The sequence below is a fragment of the Prionailurus viverrinus genome, chromosome D3 (genome assembly GCF_022837055.1).
Source record: "Prionailurus viverrinus isolate Anna chromosome D3, UM_Priviv_1.0, whole genome shotgun sequence".
NCBI lineage: Eukaryota > Metazoa > Chordata > Mammalia > Carnivora > Felidae > Prionailurus > Prionailurus viverrinus.
Window position 1 is genome coordinate 5477688 of NC_062572.1, and position 27022 is coordinate 5504709.

Consider the following 27022-nt stretch of genomic DNA (forward strand, 5'->3'; position numbering starts at 1 on the left):
GCCAATAGTCTGTGCTGCAATGTGTATGACTGCCTTGAGGAAGACCTTCCTAAGTTGCTTTTTAAAAAAAGGTTTGTTTAGAGAAAGCCATGAGTGGGGGAGAGGAGAGAGAGAGTGAGAGAGGGAATTCCAAGCAGGCTCTGCACGGCCAGCATGGAACCCGACTCAGGACATGATCCCTCGAACCGTGAGATCATGACCTGAGCCGAGTTCAAGTCAGACCAGTGGATCTGGTTTGAGTCTCTGATGATGTTGCAGGTCTTGCATGAAGGCTTGGTAAGCCAACATGGCTGCTGGCCTCCCCCAGAGTGAGTCATTCAAGCAAATAGTGGAGGAGGCGGTGTCTTTTATGATCTAGCCTTGGAAGTCACACACCTACATTTCTACAATATCCTATTGGTTACACAGGTCAGCCCTGCCCACTGTGGAAGGGGACAGCACGGTATAAATACCAGGAGGTGGGGGCCACTGGAATCATCTTGGAGGTAGACGCCATCCCCGTATTGAGCCCCTGATCGATTATTATCTGGCCTTGTTCAAAATCAATGAAATCAATTTCATATTGCCTTGGTCTTCAGTATTTTCTTTCGAAGAGATGTTACAAATTCCCAACTATCATTGCTTCTGTTTAAAGAAAACCTGGTTTGATACCTAATGATTTTTACGTTATGTATTTCACGTAGGACGTCATCAGAATTCATTTTTCTTTCTTTCCAGGGTCATATGGTCAATGAGATTCGATAGACCCAGTTGCTGGGGTTTTTAAGGCCTGCTACATTGCTTGAGCGTCTAAAAAAGTACACTGTATCCAATATATGAAAACTTGACTTTGAGAATTTTAGGATTGAGGAGGGGGGCCAGGCTGGCTCAGTCAGTGGAATGTGTGTGTGACTCTTGATCTCAGGGTTGTGGGTTCTAACTCCATGTTGGGTGTACAGATTACTTAAAAATAAAATCCTAAAATAAATAAATAAAGAAATAAACAAATAACTAAAAATTAAATAAAAACAGTAAAAGTTACCCACATTAGATACAATTCCCTACTTCAGACTTGAGGTGAGCATCACTTTGTGTCACCTTGTGTAGCTACTAAAATGTTTATTTATTTATTTTAAGATTTTATTTTTAAGTAATCTCTATGCCCCACATGGGGCTCAAACTCACAACCCTGAGTTCAAGAACTATATACTCTACACACTAAGCCAGCCCCGCACCCCAAAGGTGGGTACATTTTAATGTAAGATACAATATGGAATATTTAGTATTTGGTTGTGGCATCCGAAGTAAAACCGTCTAGCCCCCCTCCCCGTCTTGTTTTTCTTTCATTAAAAAACAATACTTGACAACAGATTAGACATTTTTGCCCCAAGGATTTCCTGGCCACGAGAGAATCCTGAAAGTTTGGGAATAAATGATTTACGGCACCCCCATGCTGAGTCGAGGCTGAAGGGAAGAAAAGTTCTGGGGAGATCACTTCGCGCGTCTGCCCAGGACACTGCCGTATTTATTAGGTGCGAGATGCAGTTCTTTCTTTCTTTCTTTCTTTCTTTCTTTCTTTCTTTCTGATTTTTTAAAATGTTTATTTATTTATTTTTGAGAGAGAGAGAGCACAAGCAGGGGAGGGGAAGAGAGAGAGGGAGACACAGAATCCGAAGCAGGCTCCAGACCGAGCTGTCAGCACAGAGCCCGATGCAGGGCTCGAACCCACGGGCCACGAGATCATGACCTGAGCCGAAGTCGGACGCTGAACCGACTGAGCCACCCGGGCGCCCCTATTTACCTTTAAATTAGTTAAAATTTAACGAAATGAGTTCCTCAATTGCACCAGCCACATTTCAAGTGTCCAGTAGAAAGGTTGGGTTTGGGCTAATATACTGGACAGCGCAGACAGAGACGAGTCCATGATCACAGAAGGTTCTGCTGGATGGGTGCCAGTGTAGACGAGCCGTAATTTAGTTAAGCAATCCCCTATTGTTGGACGTTCATGTTGCTTCCGATACTTTGGTTCTATCAACACTGCGACAAAGACTTGTTAGCACAGATCTCTGCCCACCTGTGCATGTATATCTGAAAAACCAACTTCTCAAGGCAACTTGCTGGGTCAAAGGGCATATACGTTTTAAATTTACACAGGCTTTGCCGAATCCCCCTGCAAAGAGGTGACAGAAATGTGCACTCCTGCCACCGATTGCCAAGAGCGCCGGGTTCCCCACATGTGAGCCAGCACGGGGCTTCTCGAACTTTGATCTTGGCTTGGTGAATGATGGGATCTTAGAACAGCTTGAATTCAGACGCTATTTTTAAGTTTCCCCCAACGCAAGAAGGACCTCATTCACGATTTCACGCGACAAAATCCACTCTCGAGGCGAAAAACGTTTCTCGAAGGCCTTTGTGGATCAGTTGGGGACTTTGGCCTTCAGGAGGGCGTTGGATGTTTATGTTGATTGCCTCACCTGTCATTAGGTGTTGAACTGTGTGCTAATTATTAGCTACGGTGGATGGAGAAGCAGAGGCAAGATCGGATATGGAGTGCTCGAAGCTATTGACCAACTATAAGGGTACCCGGGTGTCACTTTCAAAGAAAACGTGTGATGTTTCTCAGTGAGACTTAGTTTTCAGGTACAGCGTGTTCATTTGCCTGAAGCAGTAAAGGGCTGTCACCTGGCCCTCATCCGCAGCGACTGCTCGACTGATCTGCTCTGGGGACCCAAGATTTCTGCAGCCATGGCTACGCAGGACCCTTGACTTCGGCTAAACTGTGTAACACTTAAAGATAATTATGGTACGCCCGTGTTTACACCAGCACTGTTCCAGCAGCCAAAAGGTGGCAACAGCCCAGACTTCTATCAAGGGATGAACAGAGCAGCAAAACCTCATCTACCCATGCGACGGAATAGGAAACAGCCACCAAGGGGAAGGGGACTCCGACACCTGCTACAACATGGACGAATCCGGAGGGCATCACGCTAGGTGAAATATGCCAGTGACAAGGGGCAGCTACTGGCTGATTCCACGTACATGAGGTCCCCAGAGGAGTCACATTCACAGGGACAGAAAGCAGGATGGTGGGCACTAGGGGCTGGCGGGGGGCGGGTGGGGGGGGACTGGGGAGTCAGTGTTTCATGGGGACAGAGTCTGAGTTCGGGAAGATGAAAGAACTCTGGAGACGCACGGAGGTGACGGCCGCACAACAGCGGGCGTGTCCTTCGTGCCGTGAACCGTACGCTTAAAAATGCTCCAAGTGGGGGAAAAAAAATATACGTGCGGAGGCAAGACGTGGAACAGAGTTTAGGTAATAGGTGGAGAACCTGAGAGTGGTCACAGAGCCTTTCATGTGGGAAGATTTGTATTTGTATTTTTTAAGGCGTTTATTTCTTTTTGAGAGAGAGAGGGAGAGAGCGATCAAACAGGGGAGAGGCAGAGAGAGAGGGGGGACAGAGGAGCCGAAGCGGGCTCCACGCTGACAGCAGGGAGCCTGACCTGTGGCTCAAACTCACCAGCCGGGAGATCGTGACCTGAGCCAAAGTTGGACGCCTAACTCACTGAGCCACCCAGGCGCCCCAGATTTTTATTTATTTATTGTTACTATTATTTTAATGCTTTATTTATGTTTGAAAGGGCGCAAGCTGGAGAGGGGCAGAGAGAGAAGGGGACACAGGGTCTGAAGCAGGCTGTGCGCTGAGAGCCCTAAGCAGGGCTCGAACTCACCAACCGCGAGATCGCGATCTGAGCCACAAGGGGGCGCAAGGAGGCGGCCGAACACCCCAGAAAGGGGGTGAGCAAGGCCCGTCTCCCTTCCTCCGTTCCTCACTGCATTTCCTCCTGCTTTTTGTTTTCTTTTTGCTTTTGGTTTTGTTTTGTTAATAGCCCTTATTTTTTAGAGCAGTTTCAGGCTCACCGCAAAGTTTGACGGGAGGTACAGGGCGTTTCCATACACGCTGCCCACCCCCTCCCACCCCCCACCCCGCACCCCCCACAGCCTCGCCGTTATTCGCGTCCCCCAGCAGAGTGGTATCCCCCCCTTCTTAACCTTGGGGTGACATTCACGGGACATACAAAGCGCCGTTTCAACCGCGGTGGAGCGCACAACCCAGCGGGGTTTCATCCGTTCACGACATTGTGCAACCATCGCCTCTCTCTGGCTCCGGAACATTTCGTCACTCGGAAAGGAAACTTCGTACCCGCCAAGGGGTCACCTCTGCTGTCTCTCCCCCGGCTCCTGGCAGCACCAGCCTGGGCTTTCTTTTAAAAAAAAAAAAAAAAATTTTTTTTAATGTTTATTTATTTTTGAGAGAGAGTGTGAGTGGGGTGGGAGCAGAGGGAGAGGGAGACGCAGAATCAGAAGCCGGCTCCAGGCTCTGAGCGGTCAGCGCTGGGCCCGACCCGGGACTCGAACCGCCAGATCGTGACCTGAGCTGAAGCCCGACGCTTACCGCCAGGGCCACCCAGCCGCCCCGTTGTGTTTCCGTCTCTGTGGATGAACCTGGTCTGGACGCTTGACCTGCGGGGAGGCAGGGCTGGGTGGCCTGCTGCGTCTGGCTTCTCTCCTCGGGGGTCAGGCCTGCCTGGTGCATCGGAGGCCTGGTGTGTGCGTCCCTGCTTCTGCCTTGTGACGCCCGAACCCTATTCCCCGCTGTGGACGGCGGCCTTCTTTCTCCATTCAGCTGATGATAGACATTTTGTTTTAAATGTTTATTTATTCTGAGAGGGAGAGCAGAAGCAGGGAAGGGGCAGAGAGAAAGGGAGAGAGAGAATCCCGAGCAGGTTCCATGCTGTCAGCGCAGAGCTGGACGTGGGGTTCAGTCTCAGGACCCTGGGATCACGATCTGAGCCGAAGTCAAGAGTCAGACATTTAACCAACAGAGCCACCCAGGTGCCCCTAAGATTTTATTTTTTTAAGTAATTTCTAACATCCAACATGAGGCTTGAACTCCCGACCCTGGGATCAAGAATTGCACGCTCGGGGTGCCTGGGTGGCTGTCTGTTAAGCGTCCGACTTCGGCTCGGGTCATGATCTCACGGTTCGCGGGTTCGAGACCCCCATCGGGCTCTGTGCTGACGGCTCAGAGCCTGGAGCCTGCCTCGGATTCCGTGTCCCCCCCTCTCTCTGCCTCTCTCCCACTCAAGCTCCGTGTCTCTTTCTCTCCCAAAAATAAATAAACATTAAAAAAAATTTTTTTTTTTGTAAGAATTGCACGCTCTACCTACTGAGCCAACCAGGTGCCCCTCCACCGTTCTTTAAAAGCAAGGGCCTCAGGGTGCCTGGGGGGCTCGGTCGCTTAAGTCTCCAACCTTGACTTCCCCTGAGGTCACGATCTCATGGTTTTCGGTTTTGAGCCCCGCACTGGGCCCTGCCCTGAGAGTCCGGAGCCTGCTTGGGATTCTCTTTCTCTCTCTCTCTGCCCGTCCCCTGCCTGTGTGTGCTCTCACTTTCTCAAAATCGGTAAATAAACTTAAAAAATAAAAATAAAATCAGGAGCCTCACCTGCCTTTTCGTTGCCGTATCTCCGGGGCCACACACAGGGCTTGGCGATAGTAGTTGCTCAATTAAAGTCTGTGAAATAAGACCAAGTGGATAACAATAATTGGTTCCAACTTGGGGAGACGTTCTTACTACAACTTCAAGCCTTTTTTTTTTAAAGTTTTTATTTATTTAATGAGAGAGAGAGAGAGAGAGAGAGAGAGAGCATATGAGCAGGAGAGGGGCAGAGAGAGGGGGAGAGAGAATCCCAAGCAGGCTCCGCACCGTCAGCGCCTGACGTGGGGCTCGAACTCCCCAACCGCGAGATCAGGACCTGAGCCCAAATCAAGAGCTGGATACTTAACCGACCGAGCCACCCAGGCGTCCCTACAAGTTTGAGTCTTGTTATCATCCTGAAATACAGTTCTTCATTTCAAAAAATTCTTTATTAGTTATTAGAATAACGGGCATGGTACTGGACAGAGGCGTCGGTCAGTAATAATGTATTTTTTTTAAGGTCTTATTTTTAAATAATCTCCATACCCGACGTGGAGCTCGCACTCAGGACCCCCAGATCAGGAGTCACCTGCTCTACCGCGCAGCCAGCCGGGCGCCCCGATATTGCATTTCCCAAACAAGCAGAGACAGGGCGGCCACATGATGCCTGATCTGATTTATATGAAATGTCCAGAATCGGCAAATCCATCGGGACAGGAAGTAGCCTGGTGGGTGCCAGGGTCTGGGGTGGGGTGGGGTGGGGGTGGGGGTGGAGCAGGCAGTAACGTTAATGGGGGCGGGGTTTGATCTGGGGTGATGAAAAGTCTCGGAAATAGACAGAAATGGGGTGGCACAGCGTCGTGGAAGGACTGGATGCCCCCGAACTGTTCGTAGGAAAATGTTACTTTTCTGTCGTTTCACCTCAATTGAAAGAAAGAAAGAAGCCAATCACCAAAGGCAACCACCGCCTGATTCCACTTATATGAAGTGTCTAAAGTAGCCGAACTCATTGAAACAGAAAGCAGGCTGGCGGTTGCCAGGGGCTGGGGAAGGGAGGAAGCGGGGGATGTTGTTTATGGGGACAGAGCTTTACTTTTGTGAGATGCAGAAGTTCTGGACCTCCTGTCTAGCCACGTGAATGTACTTAACACCAGTGAACTGCGCGTTTAAAAAGAGTTAAGATGGTAAATTTATGTCTTTTTTTTTGGTACCATTTTCAAAAAAAAACAAGCAGAAAGAAATACGTCACAATAGGAAGACTTATTAGGTCTGGGTGCTAGGTACCCGGTGTGCATGATGCTATACTATAGAGTATACTTTTAAGGTATTTCACAATCAGGAAAAAAAAATCTGAAAGTATTTCCTTGAGATACAGGGGCAAAAACTGATCTAGAATTTTTTTTTGAGCTTTTGTGCCAATTTTTAGACTTGAACAGCAGCCGTAGGGCTTTACTTATCCTTTAAATTATATTTTTAAACGCTGATCTTTTTTTAAGTTTACTTATTTCATTTTGGAAGAGAGAGAAAGAGAGAGCATGCGTGGGAGAGGGGCAGAGAGGGAGGGAGAGAGTCCCAACAGGCTCAGCGCTGAGCTGTCAGGTCTGGAGCCCAACGCGGGGCTCGAACTCACAAACACTGAGATCGTGACCTGAGCCAAAATCAAGAGTCGGATGCTTGACCGACAGAACCAACCAGGCGCCCCCGTAAAAGATGGCCCTTTAATTCTGTTTGTGAGGTATTAAAAGCATACCTAATATACAGACATAATGAAAATGATTCCGCAGGATTGCTTAGTTATCTGTCGCTGCTTAATAAACCGTTCCAGACTTAGGGGCAGGAAAACACGCCGTCCGACGATTGTGTGGCTCGGCTCTGGGGGTGACCGGGCTCAGCAGGGCGGTCCCTGAGCAGTTTTGTCAGGTGCTTGGGTCAGAAGTGGCTGCGGAAATTAAGAAGCTCCCTCCCTCGCACTGCTGGCAGTTGGTGCTGGTTTGGGCTGGGTCCTCGCTGGCGGTTGTTGCTGGAACACAGCACAGAGCATCGGCACTTGGTCTGGGGTCCGAGAGCGAGCAGCCCCTGAGAGCCAGGCGGACCTCATCGCCTCTGCCACATCCTGTTCATTAGAAGCGAGCACAGCTAGAAGACGCAAGGTTAAGGCTATCTAGAACTTTTTCATCTTGGAAAACAGAAGCTCATTAAACATGAACTTCTCGCTCCCGCTCCCCCAGACCCTGGCGCCCCCCCCCCACCCCCCAGACTGTAAATCTGACTGCTCACGTAACGGGAATCCATATTTGACTTTTGTGACTGCCCTATTTCACTTAGCATAATGTTCTCGAGGTTCGTTCCTGTTGTAGGAGGTGACGGAATTTTATTCCCAACTTTTGAAAAATGTTTTATTTATTTCGGAGAGAGAGAGAGAGAGAGACAGAGCGCTAGCGGGGCTCGAACCCATGAACCGCGAGATCGTGACCTGGGCCGAAGTCGGACGCTTAACCGACTGAGCCCCCCCTCCGGGCGCCCCATTCCAAATTTCTAAGGCTGGATGATGTTCCACCGTATGGCTGGAACACGTCGTGTTGAGCCATTCGTCCGTCAGCGGGCACTGGGGTTGCTCCCACCTCTCAGCTATTGTGAATAACGCTGCTGTGAACACGCGTGTGTGACTATTTCTTTGAGATCCTGCTTTGAGTTCTTCGGGGTGTATACCTAGAAGTGGGATTGCTGGAGTCCCGATTTTTCCACGCCCTTGCCTGTGCTGGTTGTTTTCTGTCTTTTGGGTGGTACCATCCTGATGGGTGTGAGGTCAGATCTCACCGATTGGCATTTCGCCGATAACTAGCGATACGGAGAATCCTTCTTTGTGCTTGTCGACCCGCTTGTACATCATTTTTGGAGAAATTCCTACTCAAGTCCTTGGTTCATTTTTTGACCGGGTTCTTTGATTTGTTGTTGTTGAGTTGCAGGAGCTTTGTATATATTCTAGATATTAACCCCTTATCTGACACACGACTTGCAAACACCTTCTTCCATTCTGTGAGGTTGCCTTTTCACCCTGTTGACTATGTCCTTTCATACAAAACGGGCTTCGCTTTTTCTGGAGAACTGCCACAGGCTCCAGAGATATGTGTTAAAGCCACACAAGTATAAACAGGTTGGGGCAGAAAATAAGTCTTGCTCTGCCCTGGCTGCCCCCCTCGAAGGCAACGTCTAGTACCAGGTTCTTCTGTGGCTTTCCAGAAGCTTTCCTTGAGGCTTTGAGATGTAACATTACCATAGGGATTGTACAAGGCTCATATTCAGACGAACTGCAAAGTTGACCTTTCCTCACAGGGTTTGGAGAGCTTGCGTGCTTGGCTTGAAAGGTGCTTGCTTTCTTTTTTTCTTTTTTCTTTTGTTTGTTTTTAATGTTTATTTATTTTTGAGAGACAGAGAGACAGAGCACGAGTGGGGGAGGGGCAGAGAGAGACCAACAGACAGACACAGAACCCCAAGCAGGCTCCAGGCTCCGAGCTGTTCGCACAGAGCCCGACGCGGGGCTCGAACCCACGAACTGTGACATCGTGACCTGAGCCAAAGTGGGATGCTTCGCTGACCGAGCCCCCCGGGCGTCCCAAAAGGTGCTTTCTTAAAGGAGAGAGTGTTTGCTCGGAAGAGCGTCTGAGTTACTGTTCTGCAGGAAGATAAGGGTTTGTGTTTTGTTTTACTCGAACTCAGTTCCTCTTGTCAGTCCTGTGCTGGGGAAAACTCTCACTTCAGTTCTTTGTTTTTCAGAAATTCCAAGGAACATGAAACGTGCCAACAGGAAGACAGCAAAAGTGCTGACCTTCCCCCAGATTCTTCTTCAATCAGAAACCGGTAGGATATCAGCCATTGGGGCAGGGGGGCGGAAGGGAATACAGCGCGGGGAGATTAAGAATTAGCCTCCGGTTACCGTTTGCCGCTGTCCCTTTGAGCTCTGGAGGCACCTGAGTTTCAGGGGGCATCTGGCTGTCCAGCTAGAGCTGATGTGTCACAACAGAAGTTATTCCGTGTCTCTGGGGGCCAGAAGTGGGTAATCAAGGTGAGGGCAGGGCGGGTGCTGCTGGGGGCGGGGGGTGGGGGAGGGAAGACCCAATTCTGAAACCAGCGCAGACGGAGAGAAATCAAAGAATTCAAGACCTATCCGTGCAGGAGAAATCTTAGATTCGATGGGGAGGGGCCGTGGAAGGGGAAGGAGGAGAAAAAGAGCTCGACTCCCTGCTGTCACCCGCGCAGCAAAGCTCAGAGGGTGCGGGTGTCTTGTTTCTTTCCGTGGAGGCTCCTGAGGATTGAGTTTCAGGAGCTGGATTCCCATATGGTGGTAAACACGTTGCCGAAATGAACACCTTCCTACCTGACAACTTTCTTTCTCCCTTTCCGGTGCGGGGGCAGGGCCGGGACAGGGGGGCTGGAAGCAACATGCACTTTTCCCACGGAGCCAGATTGCACTAACCGCGGCTCGGGGCGGGGGCACTTGGGAGCCAACACCAAGTGCAAAATCAGGTGCCCGGCCGCCTTAGATCTCAGCCTCCTCAAGGAGAGGGTGGAAAGGGAGACAGCCTTGGGCTCGTCTCAGTGAGAAGGAGCTGGAGAATAGGTCAGCGTGGGAGTCCCTCCTGACATTTGGGCTTCTGGAAGATCCTTCTCCCCCCTCCCATGGCCTATCTGGAGTGTTCATCAGAAGCCTCTGGAAGGCGTGTGAAAACACAGATCCCTGGACCTTGCTCGGCATGCCTGAGAGCCCCCGGGATTCTGGTGTTCAGCCAGATTTAACAGCCCGGTTCCTCCTTGTCTATCAGAGGGCGACCCAGAACGCCTTCCCTGACCTCTCCCGCCGGGGTCAGGTCCCCTAGTCACTCACTCACTCACTCATCCATTCATTCCACAGACCATCATACCCCTCGCATGCTGTGGGCCCTGGTGTGAGGACAGGCATACTGGTGAAAGAGACAGACAGAATCAGGCAGGACAATATCCGGGTGTCGTGGAAATAAAACAGGACGACGTGATAAGGAGTGTTTCTTTAGATGCGCCGGCCAGGGGAAGCCTCTCTGAGGAGGTGACATTGGAGCTGGACCTCGAAGGAGCTGCTGTGGAGACCAGTGATGAGTGTTTAAAGCGGTGAGCCCAGCACATGCCAAGGTCCTGTGGTGGGTGCAAGCCGGACACATCAGAAGATCCACAAGAGGCTTAGGGTGGCTGCAGCTCAGGGAGTGAGGGGCGGCGACAGGTGGAGGAGGGAGGTGGCCCAGGCCCAGGGCCTTGTGGGCCCCAGGGAGGGCTGGAGGCTTTATCCCCGGGCAACGGGCACCGACGGGAAGCCAGGACGGGGTTCAGGCAGGAAGTAATTCGATCCTGCTTGCTTTGACAAAGGGCCACTCTGTCACCTCTGTAATACACCCTCACTGAAGCGGACTCCTTTCCCTGAGAGCGTTTTTCTTAGGTGCCAGTATAGACTCACCGGTGTGAGAGTAATATCTTTGCCCCTACGGGTCTGGAACCTGTACGAGGCCGCGGCTCATGGGCCCCGTGTCCCCCTTGCCCGTAAGAAATGCTCAGTAGACACAGTTAAACCGACGGCCCTGTGAGTGTCCAGTGGTCCCCCCCGCCCCCGCTGCCCCGGGCCCTCTCCCCTCCCCCCCTCCCCTCCCTCCCCTGCCCGGGCCTCTCTCTCCTCCCCCCGCTCCCCCCGCGGCCACCACCCTGTCCCTGGCAAAAAGCAGTTTCGGCTGCTGGCAGTTGTGTCCGGAATGGTGTTGCCATCCCTCGCTTGCTAGGTCATATTTTTGGAAGCTGCTTCTACCTAGGTTCCAGCCGCCTCCGACATACGGTCTGGTGGCCAAGGACAGTCTCCCCCTCGGGGAAGAAACAGGCAACTTTGCTGTTCTACGGTTGAGCGAATTTTTAAAGCAGGCGGTGCGCTTTTCCTGTCCCAAAGGATTCTCTGTCCCGACACTGGCCTGGCTGTGCCTGGCTGCCCAGTGACTGTCGTCTTGCCCTGATGCCTCAGCGGGCCCCGGGCAGAGGAGGGCAGGCTGCTGCCCTTTTCTGGGCGGGGCAGAAAATGTTGCTGCGGCAGGACAGACAGCGAGACAGACAAACAGACGGGGGCTGGGTGCAAATGAGCTGTTCAGTCAGGCCGAAGCACGAAAACTTGGCGATCGTTTAACAAGCCGGTGTGGGGTCAGGTCCCCCCCGACGGTGAGAGGTTAAGTGGTTCTCTTGAGTTAAAAAGAGAAGCCTGAAAACTCAGCCCAGAGTGTAACAAACCGGAGCTCATACGCTTTGGACCCTGGGAACACAAGCCCTAAGAAAGAGGGACAGGGAGAGAGAGAGGGAGAGGGAGAGAGAGAGAGAGAGAGAGAGAGAGAGAAGGAGGGGGCAGAGGGAGACTTGGACTGCGGGCCTTTTGTGCACTTCCAGATACTTCCCCGAAAGCCGCTACCACAACCACGCCACCCTCACGTTGTGCATTTCAGGTCCTTGGACACACGAAGTTCACTCTCACCTCAGGGCCTTTGCACCTGCTGTGCTCGCTTGCCTGGAACCCTTTCCCTGGGTCTTCACGCGGTCGGCTCTTCTTTATGCCGTTCTTTCCTCCTGTCTTACCTTCTCGGAGAAGCCCCACCCTCACTCTCTATCAAACTGCTCGATGCTGTCTCTTTCTCAGCCTTTAGCGTTGTCCGAAATGATGCTGTTTGCTCCTTCGTGGGCTTGCTTTTGTGTCTGCCCCCACCCGCTGGAATGCACCTCGAGGAGAGGAAGGACCTCTCCCATGAGCTCTCCGGTGCCCGGGACTGTTCTGCCACATAGAAGGCACTCAGTAAACATTCCCCGAACGAATCAATCAAGACCGCTGTTGATTGTGGCTGCTGGCTGCTTGCCAGAGAGTTTCGTATCTGTATCCACTGAGATGCTTTTGGCTTTTTGCTACTAGAAAGCACCAACCCAAACAGTCGGACAATCGAGGCATTTATTATTTCCAGAGGGGGAGAGTCCTGTGACGGGGCCGCTTTGGGGTTCTCAGTCTCAGTGGCCAAGGACGGGTATCGCTGAGGACCCAGGCTCTTGCCATCTCCCTGCTCCGGCATTTGCTACACGGCAAGATGACAGTCACCCACCCAGACGTCTGTCCCACCCAGACGGGATAACACCCGCCACCCTCTTGTCTCATTGGCCAGAATTTGGTCATGTGTCCGTCTCTAAGCCAGTCATAGCGAGGCGAATAGTATTCTCCAGACTGGCTCGGCACAATCGGGATCCCCTCCTAGGGGGGCGTGGGGTCCCCCTTGTTGGGCCTCGCGGCCACCCGGAAGAAGGTGGGCACTCTGCATTCAGCAGAGAGGGGGGTGGAGAGGAGTTTGGGGAAGGCGGCCAATGGTGCCTGTCACACGCAAGTTTAATGTTCCATTTCATTGTCACAAAGATCGTGTCAGCAATTGCCCCCTGAGTGTACCATTTTTTAGCACCCCACCCTTTAAGCGACAATTATTTTCAGTAAGAATAATTATTTTCCGGATTCCTTCTTTAGTTTCTTTCTTTTTTTAAAGATTTAATTGAAAAAAATTTTAATGTTTATTTTAGAGAGAGAGAGAGAGAGAGAGAACGCAAGCAGGGGAGGGGCAGAGAGAGAAGGAGACACAGAATCCGAAGCAGGATCCAGGCTCTGAGCCGTCGGCACAGAGCCCGACTCGGGGATTAAACTCGCAAACCATGAGATCATGGCCTGAGCCAAAACCTAGGTGCCCCAACTAACTAGAACTTAAAGAAAAATTTGGAAAAGAAAAAAAGAGTTGCATGCTCCACAGACTGAGCCAGCCAGGTACCTTCCTTTTTTAGTTTTAGATAAACAGAAAGAAGAGTACATTTCTATTTTAAAGACGTTTATTAAAATATTGTGTGTGTGTGTGTGTGTGTGTGTGTGTGTGTGGCATCTGAAGTTCTCTGGACTAAATTCTGTATAGAATACCGTACTTATTAAAGGGCAAATTGGGGCTCCTGGGTGGCTCAGTCAGTTAAGTGTCCGACTTTGGCTCTGGTCATGATCGCACGGTTCACGAGTTCGAGCCCCACGTCGGGCTCTGTGCGGACAGCTCGGAGCCTGGAGCCTGCTGCGGATTCTGGGTCTCCCTCTCTCTCTCTGCATGTGCTCTGTCTCTCTCTCTCTCTCCCCCCAAAATAAATTTAAACAAAGAAGTAAAGGGCAAGTAACACAAGGATGCTAATTTGAAGCTTCCGCAGATATTACTAAAACTCAGCGGTAAGGTAGCAATTGTTCAGCATGGGAATTGGTAAGCTTTTTCTGCAAAGGGCCAGAAGGTAAATATTGCAGGCTTTTTGGGCCATAGGGTTTCTGTCACAACTCAACTCTGCCATTGAGGCAAGACAGCAGCGGTCAATGACATGTAGTGAATGGGCTTGGCTGTGTTCCAATACAACTTCATTTACAAAAACAGGCTGGGGGTCAGATTTGGCTTATCGTTTGACAATTCCTGGTTTAGAAAACTTAAAGGTTTGTTTTTTTTTTTTTTCAGGGGCATATTTGATCACTGACTTTCTTAGAGTTAGTGTTGTGCCGTGATAATAAGCAGACTGAAGGGACGCCTGGGCGGCTCAGTTGGTTGAGCGTCCGACTCTTGATTTCAGCTCAGGTCATGATCCCGGGGTCGTGGGATCGAGCCCTGTGTTGGGCTTTGTGCTGAGCATGGAACCTACTTAAGATTCTCTCTCTCTCTCTCTCTCTCTCTCTCTCTCTCTCTTCCTGCTCCTCCCCTGCTCGCACATGCTCTCTGTCTCTCTAAAAAAAAGAAAAGAAAAGAAAAAGCTTGGGGCTCCTGGGTGGCTCAGTTGGTTAAGCATCCAACTCTTGATTTGGCCTCAGCTCACGATCTCAGGGGTCGAGCCCCGCATCAGGCTCTGCGTTGACAGGGCAGAGCTTATTTGGGATCCTCGCTCTCTCAAATTAATAAATAAACTTAAAAAAAGAAAAGAAGCAGATGGAGCGGGTTTTATTATTGTTTTTAAATTATCTAGAAGCAATGCATTGTGGGGGACTGCATCCAAGGTCTCAGCCTCCTCTTACAGAGGGGGCACTCGGGTCTTAGACGGGCGTCCTGGGCTTGGGGGGGGGGGATGCCTGGAAAGCAGCAAGCCCCCATCGCTGACTCGGGTCCCCTTCCTGCCCCCCTGCGTGGCGGGGTCCTCTTTCTGGGACGGTCGCTCAGGGGAGCTAGCGGGCTGCCCCCTCACACTTTGCAGGACTTCCCTCTCTGGCCCAGGAGGGGCCCGGGAGGGAGGCGGTCCCTCCAGGGTGGGCTTGGTGACAGTTGGGAGGCCCACGGCCCCTCACTCCCCTCGTCTGGAGGCTGCGGAGAACCCCCCCCTCCCCGCCTCCCCCCCGCTCCAAGCCCTTCCCACCATATCTTATCTGCGCCTCCCTCCCCAGTTCTTGATCAAAGATCGACTCTCGGGTCCCTCTTTACAGCTCAGTTTCCTGCCAGCCTCCTAGGACGCTCGGCAAAGCTCTAGGCCACCAGCCCTGCGCGTCGCGGGGCTCCTTTTCCATCCCTGTGCGGCTCAGACGTTTACCATCGTGTAGATGTGTAGATATCACCGCGTCGATATGAAGCGGGGTCCTCGGCGGTGAGCGGTGAGCTCACGTGTCTGCAGCGCCACCTCCGTCGACCTCCAGGGCTTTCTCACCCTCCTGATCGGAGACTCCGTGCCCCTGAAGCACTGACCCCCCGGTCCCCTCCCCCAGCCCCCGGGGCCCACCACCCCCCTTGCCGTCTCTGTGGACGCGACTCCTCCGGGCGCCTCACACACGTGGGATCATCCCGTATCCGTCCCTGGGCGGCCGGCGCCTTTCATCACGCGGCGCAAATGTCCTCAAGTTGCGTCCCGGGCGTAGCGGGGGTCAGCGCTGCCCTTGTTCTGAAGGCCGAATCATCTTCCGCTGCACGTTTGTCCTTCCTCTGTCGATGGACGCTCGGAGCGCTCCCGCCCCTTGGCTCTCGATGCCGTGGACGCGGGTGGGCCAGTGTCTCTTCTCTCCAAGCCCCGGCTCTCAGCTCCTCGGGGGATAGGCTGGGAAGGGGAGTTGCTGGGTCAGGTTTCATTTTCTGGAGGAGCCACTACGTTTTTCCCCCCACAGCGGCTGCAGCCTGCACAGTGGTCCCATTTTCTCTGTATCTTCTTTAATACTTATTTCCTGTTTTGCCGTGTTTGTTTGTTTGTTTACTTACATTTTCCACGTAGGCTCCACGCCCGATGTGGGGCTTGAACCCACACCCCCGAGATCGAGACTCCAATGCTCTACAGACTGAGCCAGGCAGGCGCCCCGTGCCTCATCCTTTTAGAGCCTGGTCCTGGTCAGGAGCCATCCTCTTGTCTGTAGCAGGCAGCAAACTACGGGAGGCTTCTGTCCCCGTGTGCGGTGGCAGAAATGGAGCAGAGTTCTTAGCTCACGGCTGCTGGCCCGGCTCTCCCCACGCGCTTCCTTCCACCTTTGTCCTGGAAAGTGGTTTTGTGTTGGAGAATTAGCCCCTGTCAGAGAGGCACTAGCTCAAGTCCTGAGAACCAGGGGCAAAGGTACTTTTCAGCTGCCAGCTTTTAGAGAAGGAAGGTGGCTGGAGACTGGCAAAGTGTTGAGTGATTCTGCAGGAAGCTGGGATTGCTTGGGGCTGGGCTAAGTCTCCAAGGGGAGGACTGGGCGTTCTGGGGACCTCCACGAATACTGACAAGATTGTAGGGGCATTTTCGCCCATTGACGAGAAACAGCTCTTCAGAAGTCATTTGCATCAGTGTGAGAAATTGGCATTTTCATGAAAATCTATCCAGGAACCCTTCTGCCTCAGGGCCTTTGCACTGGCTCTTCCCTCTGGGAAGCCCTTCTTTAGAAATCCGCATGGCTCCTTCCTGTACCTCCTTTAAGTCTTTGCTCAAATGCCACCTTCTCACAGAGGCCCTCCCAACCACCCCATTTAAATGCATTGCCCCCTCCTTACTGGGGGCACTTATGCTGCTCTCTTACCCCCCCCCGCCCAAGCACAGATCGTTCTTTAACACCGTGCTGTTCAACAGAAATGCAACGGGAGACAAATCTGCAATTTCAAAGTTTTCAGTAGCTGCTTTTGTTTTTTTTAAAGATTTTATTTTTAAATAGTCTCTACAGTCAGCGTGGGGCTCGAACTCCCAACCCTGAGATCAAGAGTTGCACACTCCTCTGACTGAGCCGGCCAGGCGCCCCTGCCTATATTTTAAAAGGTGAAAAGAGGCCCACCCGGGTGGTTCAGTCGGTTAAGCGTCTGACTTCGGCTGCGGTCATGACCTCACGGTTTGTGGGTTCGAGCCCCGCGTCGGGCTCTGGGCGGACAGCTCGGAGCCTGCTTCGGATTCTGTGTCTCCCCCTCCCCTGCTCACGCTCTGCCTCTTTCTCTCTGTCAGAAATACAATAAAGAGCGAAAAGAAACAGGTGACATTCGTTTTAATCGTGCATTTTATTTAACCCAACGTATCTGAATGTTTTCATTGCAACGTGTCATCAACATAAAGACATTGAGATAGTTTATGTGCTCTCCTTCATACCGAGTCTTTGCAACCCGGCATGTTTAGGACACATCTCGCTTGGGCTGAGCCCGTCTCGGGCGCCCGGGAGCCCGTGTGGCCTGCGGCTACCGTAGGGGACCGCACTTGTCTGACGCGTTGTACAATTTACCAATGATTCTGTTTATCGTTTATCAGTCTTGCTTGTCTGCTGGAACAGGAGTTGTGCAAGGCCAGCGAGCTTTGTCACGTACGCTGCTGGGTCCCCGGCGCCCAGCAGAGCGCCCAGCACAGAGCAGGTGCCCAGTCAGCAGCGGCTGCAGGGAGAAAGCAGATGGGATCTCTGGTTCCGCCCTCGCCCTTGCCCGGCAGCTGTGGCCAAACACGACTGCTTCCCCTTCCTCAAGAGATTTTTCTTTTTCTCCTGTCCTTGCCCTCACCCCTGTCTTGTCTCCGGCCGACTGCCTCTCTTTTCCCTTCCTCCACGAGTTCCTCTCCCTCAGCTGAGAGCCTCGTCCGCTATTCATCCCTCGGGGGCTCGGGAGGCGAGTGCCTTTGGTTCAGCCCCTGCTCCACTGGAAACCAGGACTCTTTGAAATCAAGGCCTTTCTTTCCACGCGATCCGGTTAGCGCTCTTGAGGATAATACCGAGACTTCCTGGGCTGGGGTGGGGCAGACGGCATGTGGCCGCTTGCACAGAGCGATGATTCCATCTGGCGCTGGCACCTTGCTGAGTGTGTAATCGGGATGAACTCATTTCAAGCTCATGACCACCCCCCGGAGGTGGGCGCAGTTGAGCTCATCACCATGGCACAGGTAAGGGGGCCAGGGTGCAGCGAGGATCGACGGCTTGCCCGAGGCCACCCAGCTACGCAGCCTGGCTGCAGACGTGGATTTTGAACCACCGGGCTCTGGTAGCTAGTGTTCATCAACACACATTGATTGAAAAAAAATCTTTGTTAACGTTTATTTATTATTGAGAGACCGAGAGAGACAGAGCACGAGCAGGGGAGGGGCGGAGAGAGAGGGAGACTCAGAATCCGAAGCAGGCTCCGGGCTCCTAGCTGTCCGCGCAGAGCCCGACGCGGGGCTCGAACCCACGAACCGCGAGAGCATGACCTGAGCCGAAGTCGGACACTTAACCGACTGAGCGACCGAGGCGCCCCAATACATATCGATTAAGGAGCGACTGTGGGCCAGGCGCTGTTGTAGGAGTTGGAGACACGGTCATGGGCAGAACAGACAGATTCCTGCCCTTGTGAAGTCTGCATTATGTAGTGTGTTGGAGATGATAAGTGCAGAAGTAAAGCAGGGAAGGGAGATAGGGAGCATTGTGGGGTGTGGTTTGTAATTTAAAAAGAGTGGATGGGAAGGAAGTTCTTGCAGCGATGACATTTGAGCAAGAACTCGAAGGGAGGCAGGGTGAGCTCTGTGGGCGTTTGAGAGAAGAGCAATCCAGGAAAGGGACCGGTAAGTGCAAAGGCCCCGAGGCAGAAGCAAGGTGGCAGGTTTGAGGAACACGAGGTCAGGGAGATGACGGTGACCTTGTGGGCCGTCATGTGAACTTCGGCTTTTATTTTTATTTTTCTTAATGTGTATTTATTTTTGAGACAGAGAGAGACAGAGCATGAGCAGGGGAGGGGCGGAGAGAGAGGGAGACACAGAATCCGAAGCAGGCTCCAGGCTCTGAGCTGTCAGCACAGAGCCGGACGCGGGGCTTGAACTCACGAACCGCGAGATCATGACCTGAGCCGAAGTCGGATGCTTAACCAACTGCGCCACCCAGGCACCCCAGGACTTTGGCTTTTAATCTGAGGTGGGGGCCGCGGGAAATGTTTGATTTTTTTTTTAATGACAGCTTTATTGACAGGTAGCTCATATAGCATACGATGCACTCATTTGATGGGCACAACTCACCAGATTTTAGTTTACTGCACGGGGTCGTGCAAACACCACCACAGTCAATCTTAGGACATTGTCATCATCCCAAAGATATCATCATCCCCCCCCACCACCTCCTCCTCCCCCCACCCCCCGATCCTAGACCACCACGAATCTGCTTGCTGTCTGGTGGAGTTGCCCCTTCTGGAAATTTCCTGCGAACGGAACCCAACACTATGGGGTCTTGCGGCTCGTAGCAGCACTGTTTTCCTTTTCACGCCAAATAACGTTCCGTGGGGTGAGACCGCCCCTTTCATTTACCTATTCGTCAGCTGAGGGACGCGGGGGCCACCTCCACCTTGGGGCTGTCGCGGGCAGCGCTGTAGGGGCCACTGGGGCGCGAGTGTTCGTGTGGACGCGGATCTCATTTCTCTTGTGTGTGCCCCAGACTGGAACAGCCGGGTCTTAAGGTGAGTCTGTGTCCAGCCTTTTGAGGGATGGCTTCCTCGGGGGGCCGCGCCATGTTACGCCCCCCTCCCCCAACAGTGTCTGAGGCCACCAGGGTCCCCGCCTCTTTGCCAACACTCACTCTCCGTCTTTTGGTCACGGGAGACTGTGGAGCGGAGCACGAACGTCATCTGACTTGGTTTTCACGGGATCCCTCCGGCATCCACGGTGAAAACATTTCACTCCTTTTCATCTTTCTTTCTCTTCTGCGTTTTTGCTGCCTTTCTTCATCCTGGCAAGGTCTTTCTCTCCAGTGCGATGAAGCTTTTTCTCCTGCTTCTCAGGTCGCCTTCGGTCACCCCCACAAACCTGCCCCCGGCCACCCCCCCCCCCGCCACCGGAAGTGACTCCCCTCGGGTGAGATCGCGGGTCACGGGTCTCAGATAGCCTTTCATCTCCTCTGCCTCTGGTCAGGTGACAGCCAGCCGTGACGCAAGGTCACTCCCGCCATGTCCTTGGGCCTGTCTTGGGTAAGCATCACGCACATTTGGACCTTGAGGAGTTCGTAATAAATGCAAGTTAGATCGGGTGAGATGGTCAAGGCGAATGAGCCTCTTTGAGGGAGGAGGGGTGTCGAGGAAGTGGGTGGGGGCATCCGGCCAGGGCAGACCCCAGGTTTTAGTTAACTGGTCAGTTGCCAAGAACCACAAAGTCAATAGGAATAAGACAGTCCACAAAGCTGATGGCTGTTGAAGACCTTTGGGAATTCGACGGAGTACATTCATTCCTCCATGAGAGACTTGATTAATTACTTAATGCTGTAGCGAGCGAGTTGATTACTTTGTCTTTAGTGCCTATGAAGTACGTGCGGGACACTGTCCCAGTGCTGGGGGTGCATCCGTTAGCAAGAACAGAAGGGCTTCTGCTCTAGAGCTGGGGGAGACAAAGTAAATAGAGAAACGAAGACAACAATTTCAGATAAAATGGGGTGACTTGGGAGAGCGACCGGTGGGTTGGTGTTCCCATTTTGGATATTTAACAGTAAAGGCCCCTCTGAGGAGTGGACTTTGAGCTGAAGCCTGGAGGAGGAGTGAGCCCCAGAAGGATCTGAGGGAAGAGTGTTGTAGGCCTGAGGTACAGCAGGTGCAAAGGCCCTGTGGCAGAAGAAAGCTGGGGCCATTCAAGGAACAGAAAGCAAGCCCAGGAGGCTGGGAGTAGCGTGAACATGGGGAGAGGCTGGGAGATGGGGACAGAAACGCGGACGGGAGCCAGGTGGGGCCGACCGAGGGACGGCACAGGGCTTATAGCTGTGTTCGCGCCTCCTGGGAGCTGGCATGAAGTGCCACCAGTTTTCCAAATCACTGAATCCTCACAACAGCCCTTGGAGAGAGGCTCTTATCCCATGTGACAAATGAGCAAACTGAGGCCCAGAGAGGGCCAAGCCACTTGCCCCCAGGACTCTGCCGTGGGGGAGCCCCGGAGCACGGGTTTCCCTGGACCTGTGCCCATCGGACAACACAGCCTTGCCCTGGCATCCCTCCTGCACGCACCCTGGACAAGGGCAGGTCTCCAGGCAAGGCTCTCTGGCCGGTATGCAGTGGATGCCCAATAAATATGGGCTCAGGCCAGGCCACGCTGCTTAAGGATGGGCCCGGGATAAGGCCGCTTCCCTCCAGGGTCAAGTGGGGGTTTCCGAAGAAGGCCCCTTTCTGAGCCATCAGGGGCTGGCTTGCCTTAGCCGGGTGCTGAGGACACTGCCTCCCATCCCGTGTAACCCCTGCCCGGCCCTTCCCCTCTCAGCAGCCCAGTCGGGGAATGAGGGGCTCGGCCTAGGTCAGGGCTCCGGAACCCAGTGTGAGGTGGGGGTTGGGGGTCGCAGGCACCCAGAGGCAGGCCAGGCGGGGTGGGGGTGGGGGGCTGCGGAGGACTGCCGGGGAGCCCATGGCCACCTGTTTCATTTCCTCCAACTCGTTACCTGCGATTATCCATCGTTCACTCGCTCGTCATCCGTCTCCGTCTTCGTTAGAAAGCACAAACGTGGATCGGTTGACTTCACCTCTCCGGGCGCCTTTCCGTGTCTGGGAAACGGAGCCCCGTGTGTCAGGCACTTAGCACAGCACCCAGCCTCCGTTCATTCTAAAGTGCTTGCCGAGAGCAACCATAACCTGCCAGGCAGTGTTCTAGCTGCTCTGGACGGGGCAGGACGGGGCAGGACGGGGCAGAGAGACAAAGCGTCCACCCCACAGCATCCCAGTTGGGGCGCAGGGGGGTGGGGGGTGTGTGTGTGTGTGGGGGGGGGCTCAGAACGCAAAGAACAAATGAACGTGTTACAGGCCGGGTGGTGCTCCGCGATAAGGGGGAGCGCGGCCCGGGAGAGCAGGCGCTATTTTATTTCGCACAAGGTGGCGGGGGAAGGCCTTTCTGATAAGGTGGCGGAGCAGTCGTCAAGGAAGGAGCCCGGCAGATATCCGGGGGAACAGAAATGCCAAGCGAGGGGGGGGTGGGGCGGTGTACCGGGCACTGAGGCGGGAGTCTGCGAGGCTGGTTCCGGGAAGAGCGAAGCTAAAATAGAAGGTGTGCGTGGTGGGGACTTGGGGGATGGGACTTGGGGGATGGGACGGGGGGGGGGCGGGGGGGGGGGGGCTCGGGGACAGAGGTGGGGGTGGCGGAGGGTTCTGGTGTTTCTGGTGCGTTGGGAAACTCCTACCCAATGTGACCAAAGACGTGGGCCGTGGCAGAGGAAGTGGGAGAGGAGGACGGGCAGGGGCGCAGGATGGGGGAAGGAGCAGCAGGGGGAGGGGAGCAGGGGGAGCTGGGGGAGACAGAAGAGGAGAAGGAGCAGGTCAAGGGGGGAGCAGGAGCCGGCAAAGGGAGGTGCGGGGCGGAGAGGGGAAGGGAAGCGAGCGGGGGAGCCGGGCACCGCCGACGCCCCTGCACGCGGACGGCGGAACTCCCCCGCCGCCACCCGCGGAAACGGAAGCGAGGGCGTGGGGCGCGAGACTCCCCCCACCCCACGGCGGGGCGTGTCCTCCGGACCGTCCGATCCGCGCCCCGCCCCGGCCCCGCCCCCTGGCCGCGCGGGCCCCGCCCCTCCGCCCCCGCCAGTGGGCGCGCGCCCGAATCCCGGCGCCCCGGGCGGCCCGGGGGGCGGTCCAGCGGCGCCGGCGATGGCTCATAAGACCGCGGGCCACCTGCCGGGCCGCTCCTCCGCGCGCCGCGCTCCGGGCCCCGTCGTGCCGCTGCGGGCCGCGTCCCCGGAGTCGGCGCCTCTGTCGCCTCGGTCCCCGTCCCCACCCAGGCGCGGAGCAGCGCGGGCTCCGGGCGGGCGCCAGGGCGCGCAGACATGGGCAGCCGCGCCAGGGCGCGCCGGGCGGCCGCGATGCTGGGCTTTCTCGGGCTGCTGTGCGCCGTGCTGGGCGCCGTCATGATCGTGATGGTGCCCACGCTCATCAAGCAGCAGGTGCTCAAGGTGGGTGAGGGGCGCCGGCCGGGGCCCGCGCCGGGTCGGGGGCTGGAGGGCGCGCAGCCGGAGGCCCGGCGAGCTGCGGCCGGGATCGGCGCCCTGGTTCCGGGCCCCCGAGCACGGCGGAGCCCAGAGCACATCGCCAGGGGCAGCTGGCCGCCTCCCCAGTACCCTCCGCGACCCAGGCCGAGGTGGGGGGCAAAGGAGGCTTCCAGGGACTTTCCTGGAGGCGCGGGCCAAGGTCCGGAAGGCCAGAATGAGAGACCACCCGGAGCCTGACCTCACCCTAAGGAGGTCGGGGGCGCAGGACGGGCCTGGAGTCTGGCCACGTTATGGTGCTACCCTCCTGCCTCTTTACTACAGCAGCCTGAGGCCGCGTCTACTAAAATTAGGGCCGCACTTTGCCTGTTTCCTGTGCGCCCAAGAGGACAGGAACCCTCCATTCATGTGCTTCTGTGACACTCACATGGGCGCCCCGGTCTCCCATTACCGTGCTCAGTAGAGCTTTCTCTGCTGTCGAGAATCCACACGGAAAGGCCTTCTCAGGGGCCGAATGCTCTGTCCTCCGCCAGCATTGCCTTCCCGATGCAGATTGGAAGCGATAAGCCGCTTTCTCCCCAGATTGACACAGAGGCAGCCACAAGCCCAAGGCTGCAGACGCAGAGGGTTTTCCTCTGTTCGTAACCTTAGGTACGATTGCCCTTTCAACCGTGGAGACAAATGAGCTGGCCTGGGACTAGACTCTGCCCTGGGTGTCTGGACAGCCTGTTTGAATGAGCTGGAGTTAAGGAAGGCCAGGGACACTGCAGAGAGGATCGCAGCTGAGCTAAAAGCGTTTCAGGGCTTCGAAGCCAGAGACAGCACCTGCAGTGTGGGGAGGGGAAACTGAGGCTTGCTTTGCCCAGACACTGAGCGGGGATACAGCTGTGGATAATGTCACTGGCTCGTTGATTTCTCTTTTCCCCCTTAGCCGGCTACTTTAAGTGGGATTCTTAAGAATGAGACTTGTCCTTAGGGCAGCTGGGTGGCTCAGTGGGTTAAGTGTCCCACTTGGGCTCAGGTCATGGCCTCGTGGTCCACGAGTTCAAGCCCCGAGTCGGGCTCTGTGCTGACAGCTCAGAGCCTGGAGCCTGCTTCAGAGTCTGTGTCTCCCTTTCTCTCTGGCCCTCCCCCGCTTGCACTCTGTCTGTCTCTCTCAAAAAAAAAAAAAAAAAAAAAAATGAGACTTGTCCACATTTCGTGTGTGTGTGTCCCATGCCCAGCACAGGATGCCTGGGAATGAATGAATCTGTGGATGAATGAAGGCTGCAATCTGCCTACACCTGCCTGTCCCTTCTTGGGACCTGGCCATCTTCAAACATGCTGCAACGTTTGGCTTTTACCACGGTCTCTGGGGAAGTAGTTGTCTGAGTTATACTGGCCACACTGTGTTTTTTGTTTTTGTTTTCTTTAGTTTTCAGATCTTTTCCCATTAAGCCCCGTAGCCTGATTCCAAGGCGATCCTGGCTGGCGGCGGCACTGAACGCCGAGTTCCTCTTCGTGTTTTTTGGCCTCTGGGGATGGCAGGGGAAGCTCCCCTCGAAGCATTAAAATTGCTTTGTTCTCTCCCGCAGTGGCCAAGGGGCTACGCTTTCCAGAGTAGCCGTGAGAGCTTTATCTCAGCGTGAGCCTTCCGTAGACGCCCGCCGATGTTATGGTTCCTGTACGGTGCGCATCCTGGAGACGCTGTCACCCCAGTGGTGGAGGGGGGAGTGTGAGGGCGGGTGGGGTTTAGAGCTGATGAAGAACCTCACCGGCCCCGTCCTTCTCGGACCGAACTTCGGGGTGATTTCCGTCTGTGGACGTTGGTCAGGTTCGGGATGTCGGTTCCACGTGTATCAGCCCACACGCGTGTGCCTCCTATTTCCCGACTCGAACGCTAGGCTTCCGAAGCGGAGAGTGACATTGTCCTCCCTTGTCCTGCAGCTAGAATTTCCGGGCTCAAAGTTGAGCGAGAGCCACCCAGCATCCTATGTGACTCTCCCAAAGGCGATTGGTTTGGGACTGAGTGGCGTGAGGGCGGGAAGGCAACGCCTGGCCCGTGAGAGCCACTTCTTGGGCAGCCCCGGCTGAGCGCTGGCCAAGTGCCTCCCGTGGAAGAAGACTGTCTGTGTTCAGGGGACCTGGCGGGTGGGACCCCAGGAGAGGGAGGAACTTCCTGCCCGCCAGTGTTTTCTTTGGCTGCGCAGGCCCCTGGACAGCTTGAATGGCGGGCCTTGTGCTTTTGATTTCCATGTTTTTATGCTTTTTGGTTCACTGAAGAAGTCCACATGTCAAAGGCATGAGCCCTTGCTTGCAAAAACAAAACAAAACAAAACAAAAAAAACCCCAAACCATTCAAATGGAGGAAAAAAGTTCCCTCCACTTTATTCCCTTCCTCAGATAATACCACTGTCATTGGCCTGTGTCTTTCTAGACTTTCATCAGTGCACGCATCATGAGCACGTATTTGTACACGTTGGTACATACTTGTTACGTATAGTGAGCTAAGCTATGTGTAAATATTCTGCAGTTTGCTTTTCACTTCCTGCGTACCTCTTGGAAGAAGTTTCCCTATCAGAACAGGTAGATCTATCCGGTCTTTGTTGTTGGTTTCACTGCTGCATAGCTTTCCTTCCAGTGGCTTATTTCCCTGTTTCTCTATTGACGGCTGATTTTCTCTGTCGCGGAGTAACCGAGCAGTGAATGTCCTGGCACGTGCCTCTCGGCGTCCAGGCACCAACGCCTCCGCCGGGTGGATTTTCAGGATAGAAGCCTCTAGACCGAGAAGTCTGTTCAGCTTGAGTTTTGACAGTTACCTCCGAATTGCCTTTCTGAAAAGCTCTAGCATTCATACGGCCACCAACAGCATGACAGTGCCCACTCCCCCCACATCCACACCAATTGAGTGTCATGTTATGTTGTTGTTAATCTGATGGGTTTGATTTACGTGTCTCAGGCTGCCGATAGGGTTGAGTTAGGGATGCGATGCATTTTGAAACCTGTGACGGTTTCCGGAGCCCGGGGGGTTGTAGACCTGGGCTCTGCCATTTGCTGGCTGGGGACCTCGCGCGTTACTTCACCTCTGAGTCAGGGGTCAGATGTAGTTTGCCTCCTGGCACGATCACAAAGCGCAAAGGTGATTACATGTGTGTGGAAATACCCTGGATGTGCCTGGTTTCTTACTTGAATCTGACCACTGCCTTGAGAAACAGGCTGAGACCGTGCTTTTGTTCCCACAGAGAAGGAAACGGAGGCACAGCAAAGATCGGCAACTTGCCGGGGTTTACACGGCTTGTGGCCGTGGTGGGCCGGCACCCCAGCCCCGAGTTGGGGTATCCACTTCTGGAGGGGCATAGGACATCGAGTGGGAGCCCTCCATCCCATCCGATGCGGGGCTCGAACTCACGAACTGTGAGATCGTGACCTGAGCCGAAGTCGGACACTCAGCCGACTGAGCCGCCCAGAAGCCCCAACTTTTTCTTTTTTTTAAACAAAGAGAATATTCGTGTATTATGTGTTTTATTAAACATTAGTAACGAACCCACAACTTTCCCCAGAGAATGGCCCAATGAATTAGAGACACAAATGGCAGAGGAGCCCTGTGGATTGAGGTCGCTGGGAGAGGTCCAGGGAAGGAAGTGAGACTCGTCCCTTCGTCCCCGCGGCAGGCAGGAGTGGACAAGAGGCGTTCGGCCGGACGGCGTGATCGTGAATTACCGAGTGCCGGGCAGTATTCAGGCCATCTTTGTAAATGTCCTTTTGTTTGGTCCTGGGGAATTCTGTGACACTTCTCATTCTCATCACCAACAGTTAGGGAAACAGAAGCTTCGGGGAGTAATTTGCCCCAGCTGACCTTGCCTGGTGCGTGTGTGTGTGTGTGTGTGTGTGTGTGTGTGTGTGTGCATGCACACGTGTGAAAATATCCTGGAAGAAAACTCCAGGAGAATGGGGACACTTGTATCCACTGCCTAGAACTGACCCTGGCATGCACAGTCGTCCCAAGTTTGAATGGGTGAGGAATGCACCGTCAAGGTCCCTAAGGGTACATTTCCGGGTGTCTCTGGTCCAACGGGGAAGGCCCAGCGGTGGGAAGGGCTCGTCTGCTGGGCCACCGTGTGTGTTGCTGGGCCCCTTAGCCTTCTTCACATCCCAGAGGGGAGCTGAGTCCCCTCTGCTGTCTTTAAGTT

General features: G+C 54.1%; 1 protein-coding gene across 4 annotated transcripts in view; it reads left to right on the forward strand.

Annotated features, from left to right (window-relative positions):
* Positions 1–17755: 17755 nt before the first annotated feature.
* The window catches only part of SCARB1 (scavenger receptor class B member 1), a 68716-nt gene continuing 59449 nt past the window's right edge, over positions 17756–27022 (forward strand). For 2 of the 4 annotated variants that reach the window (XM_047826810.1, XM_047826809.1), the window contains exon 1: positions 22487–22820. In XM_047826810.1, coding sequence (XP_047682766.1) covers positions 22695–22820 — 126 coding nt within the window. In that variant the 5' untranslated portion in view covers positions 22487–22694. Of the gene's footprint in view, positions 17840–21907; positions 21926–22486; positions 22821–27022 lie in introns of those variants that run through there. The other 2 variants (XM_047826811.1, XM_047826813.1) reach the window with 2 other exon arrangements.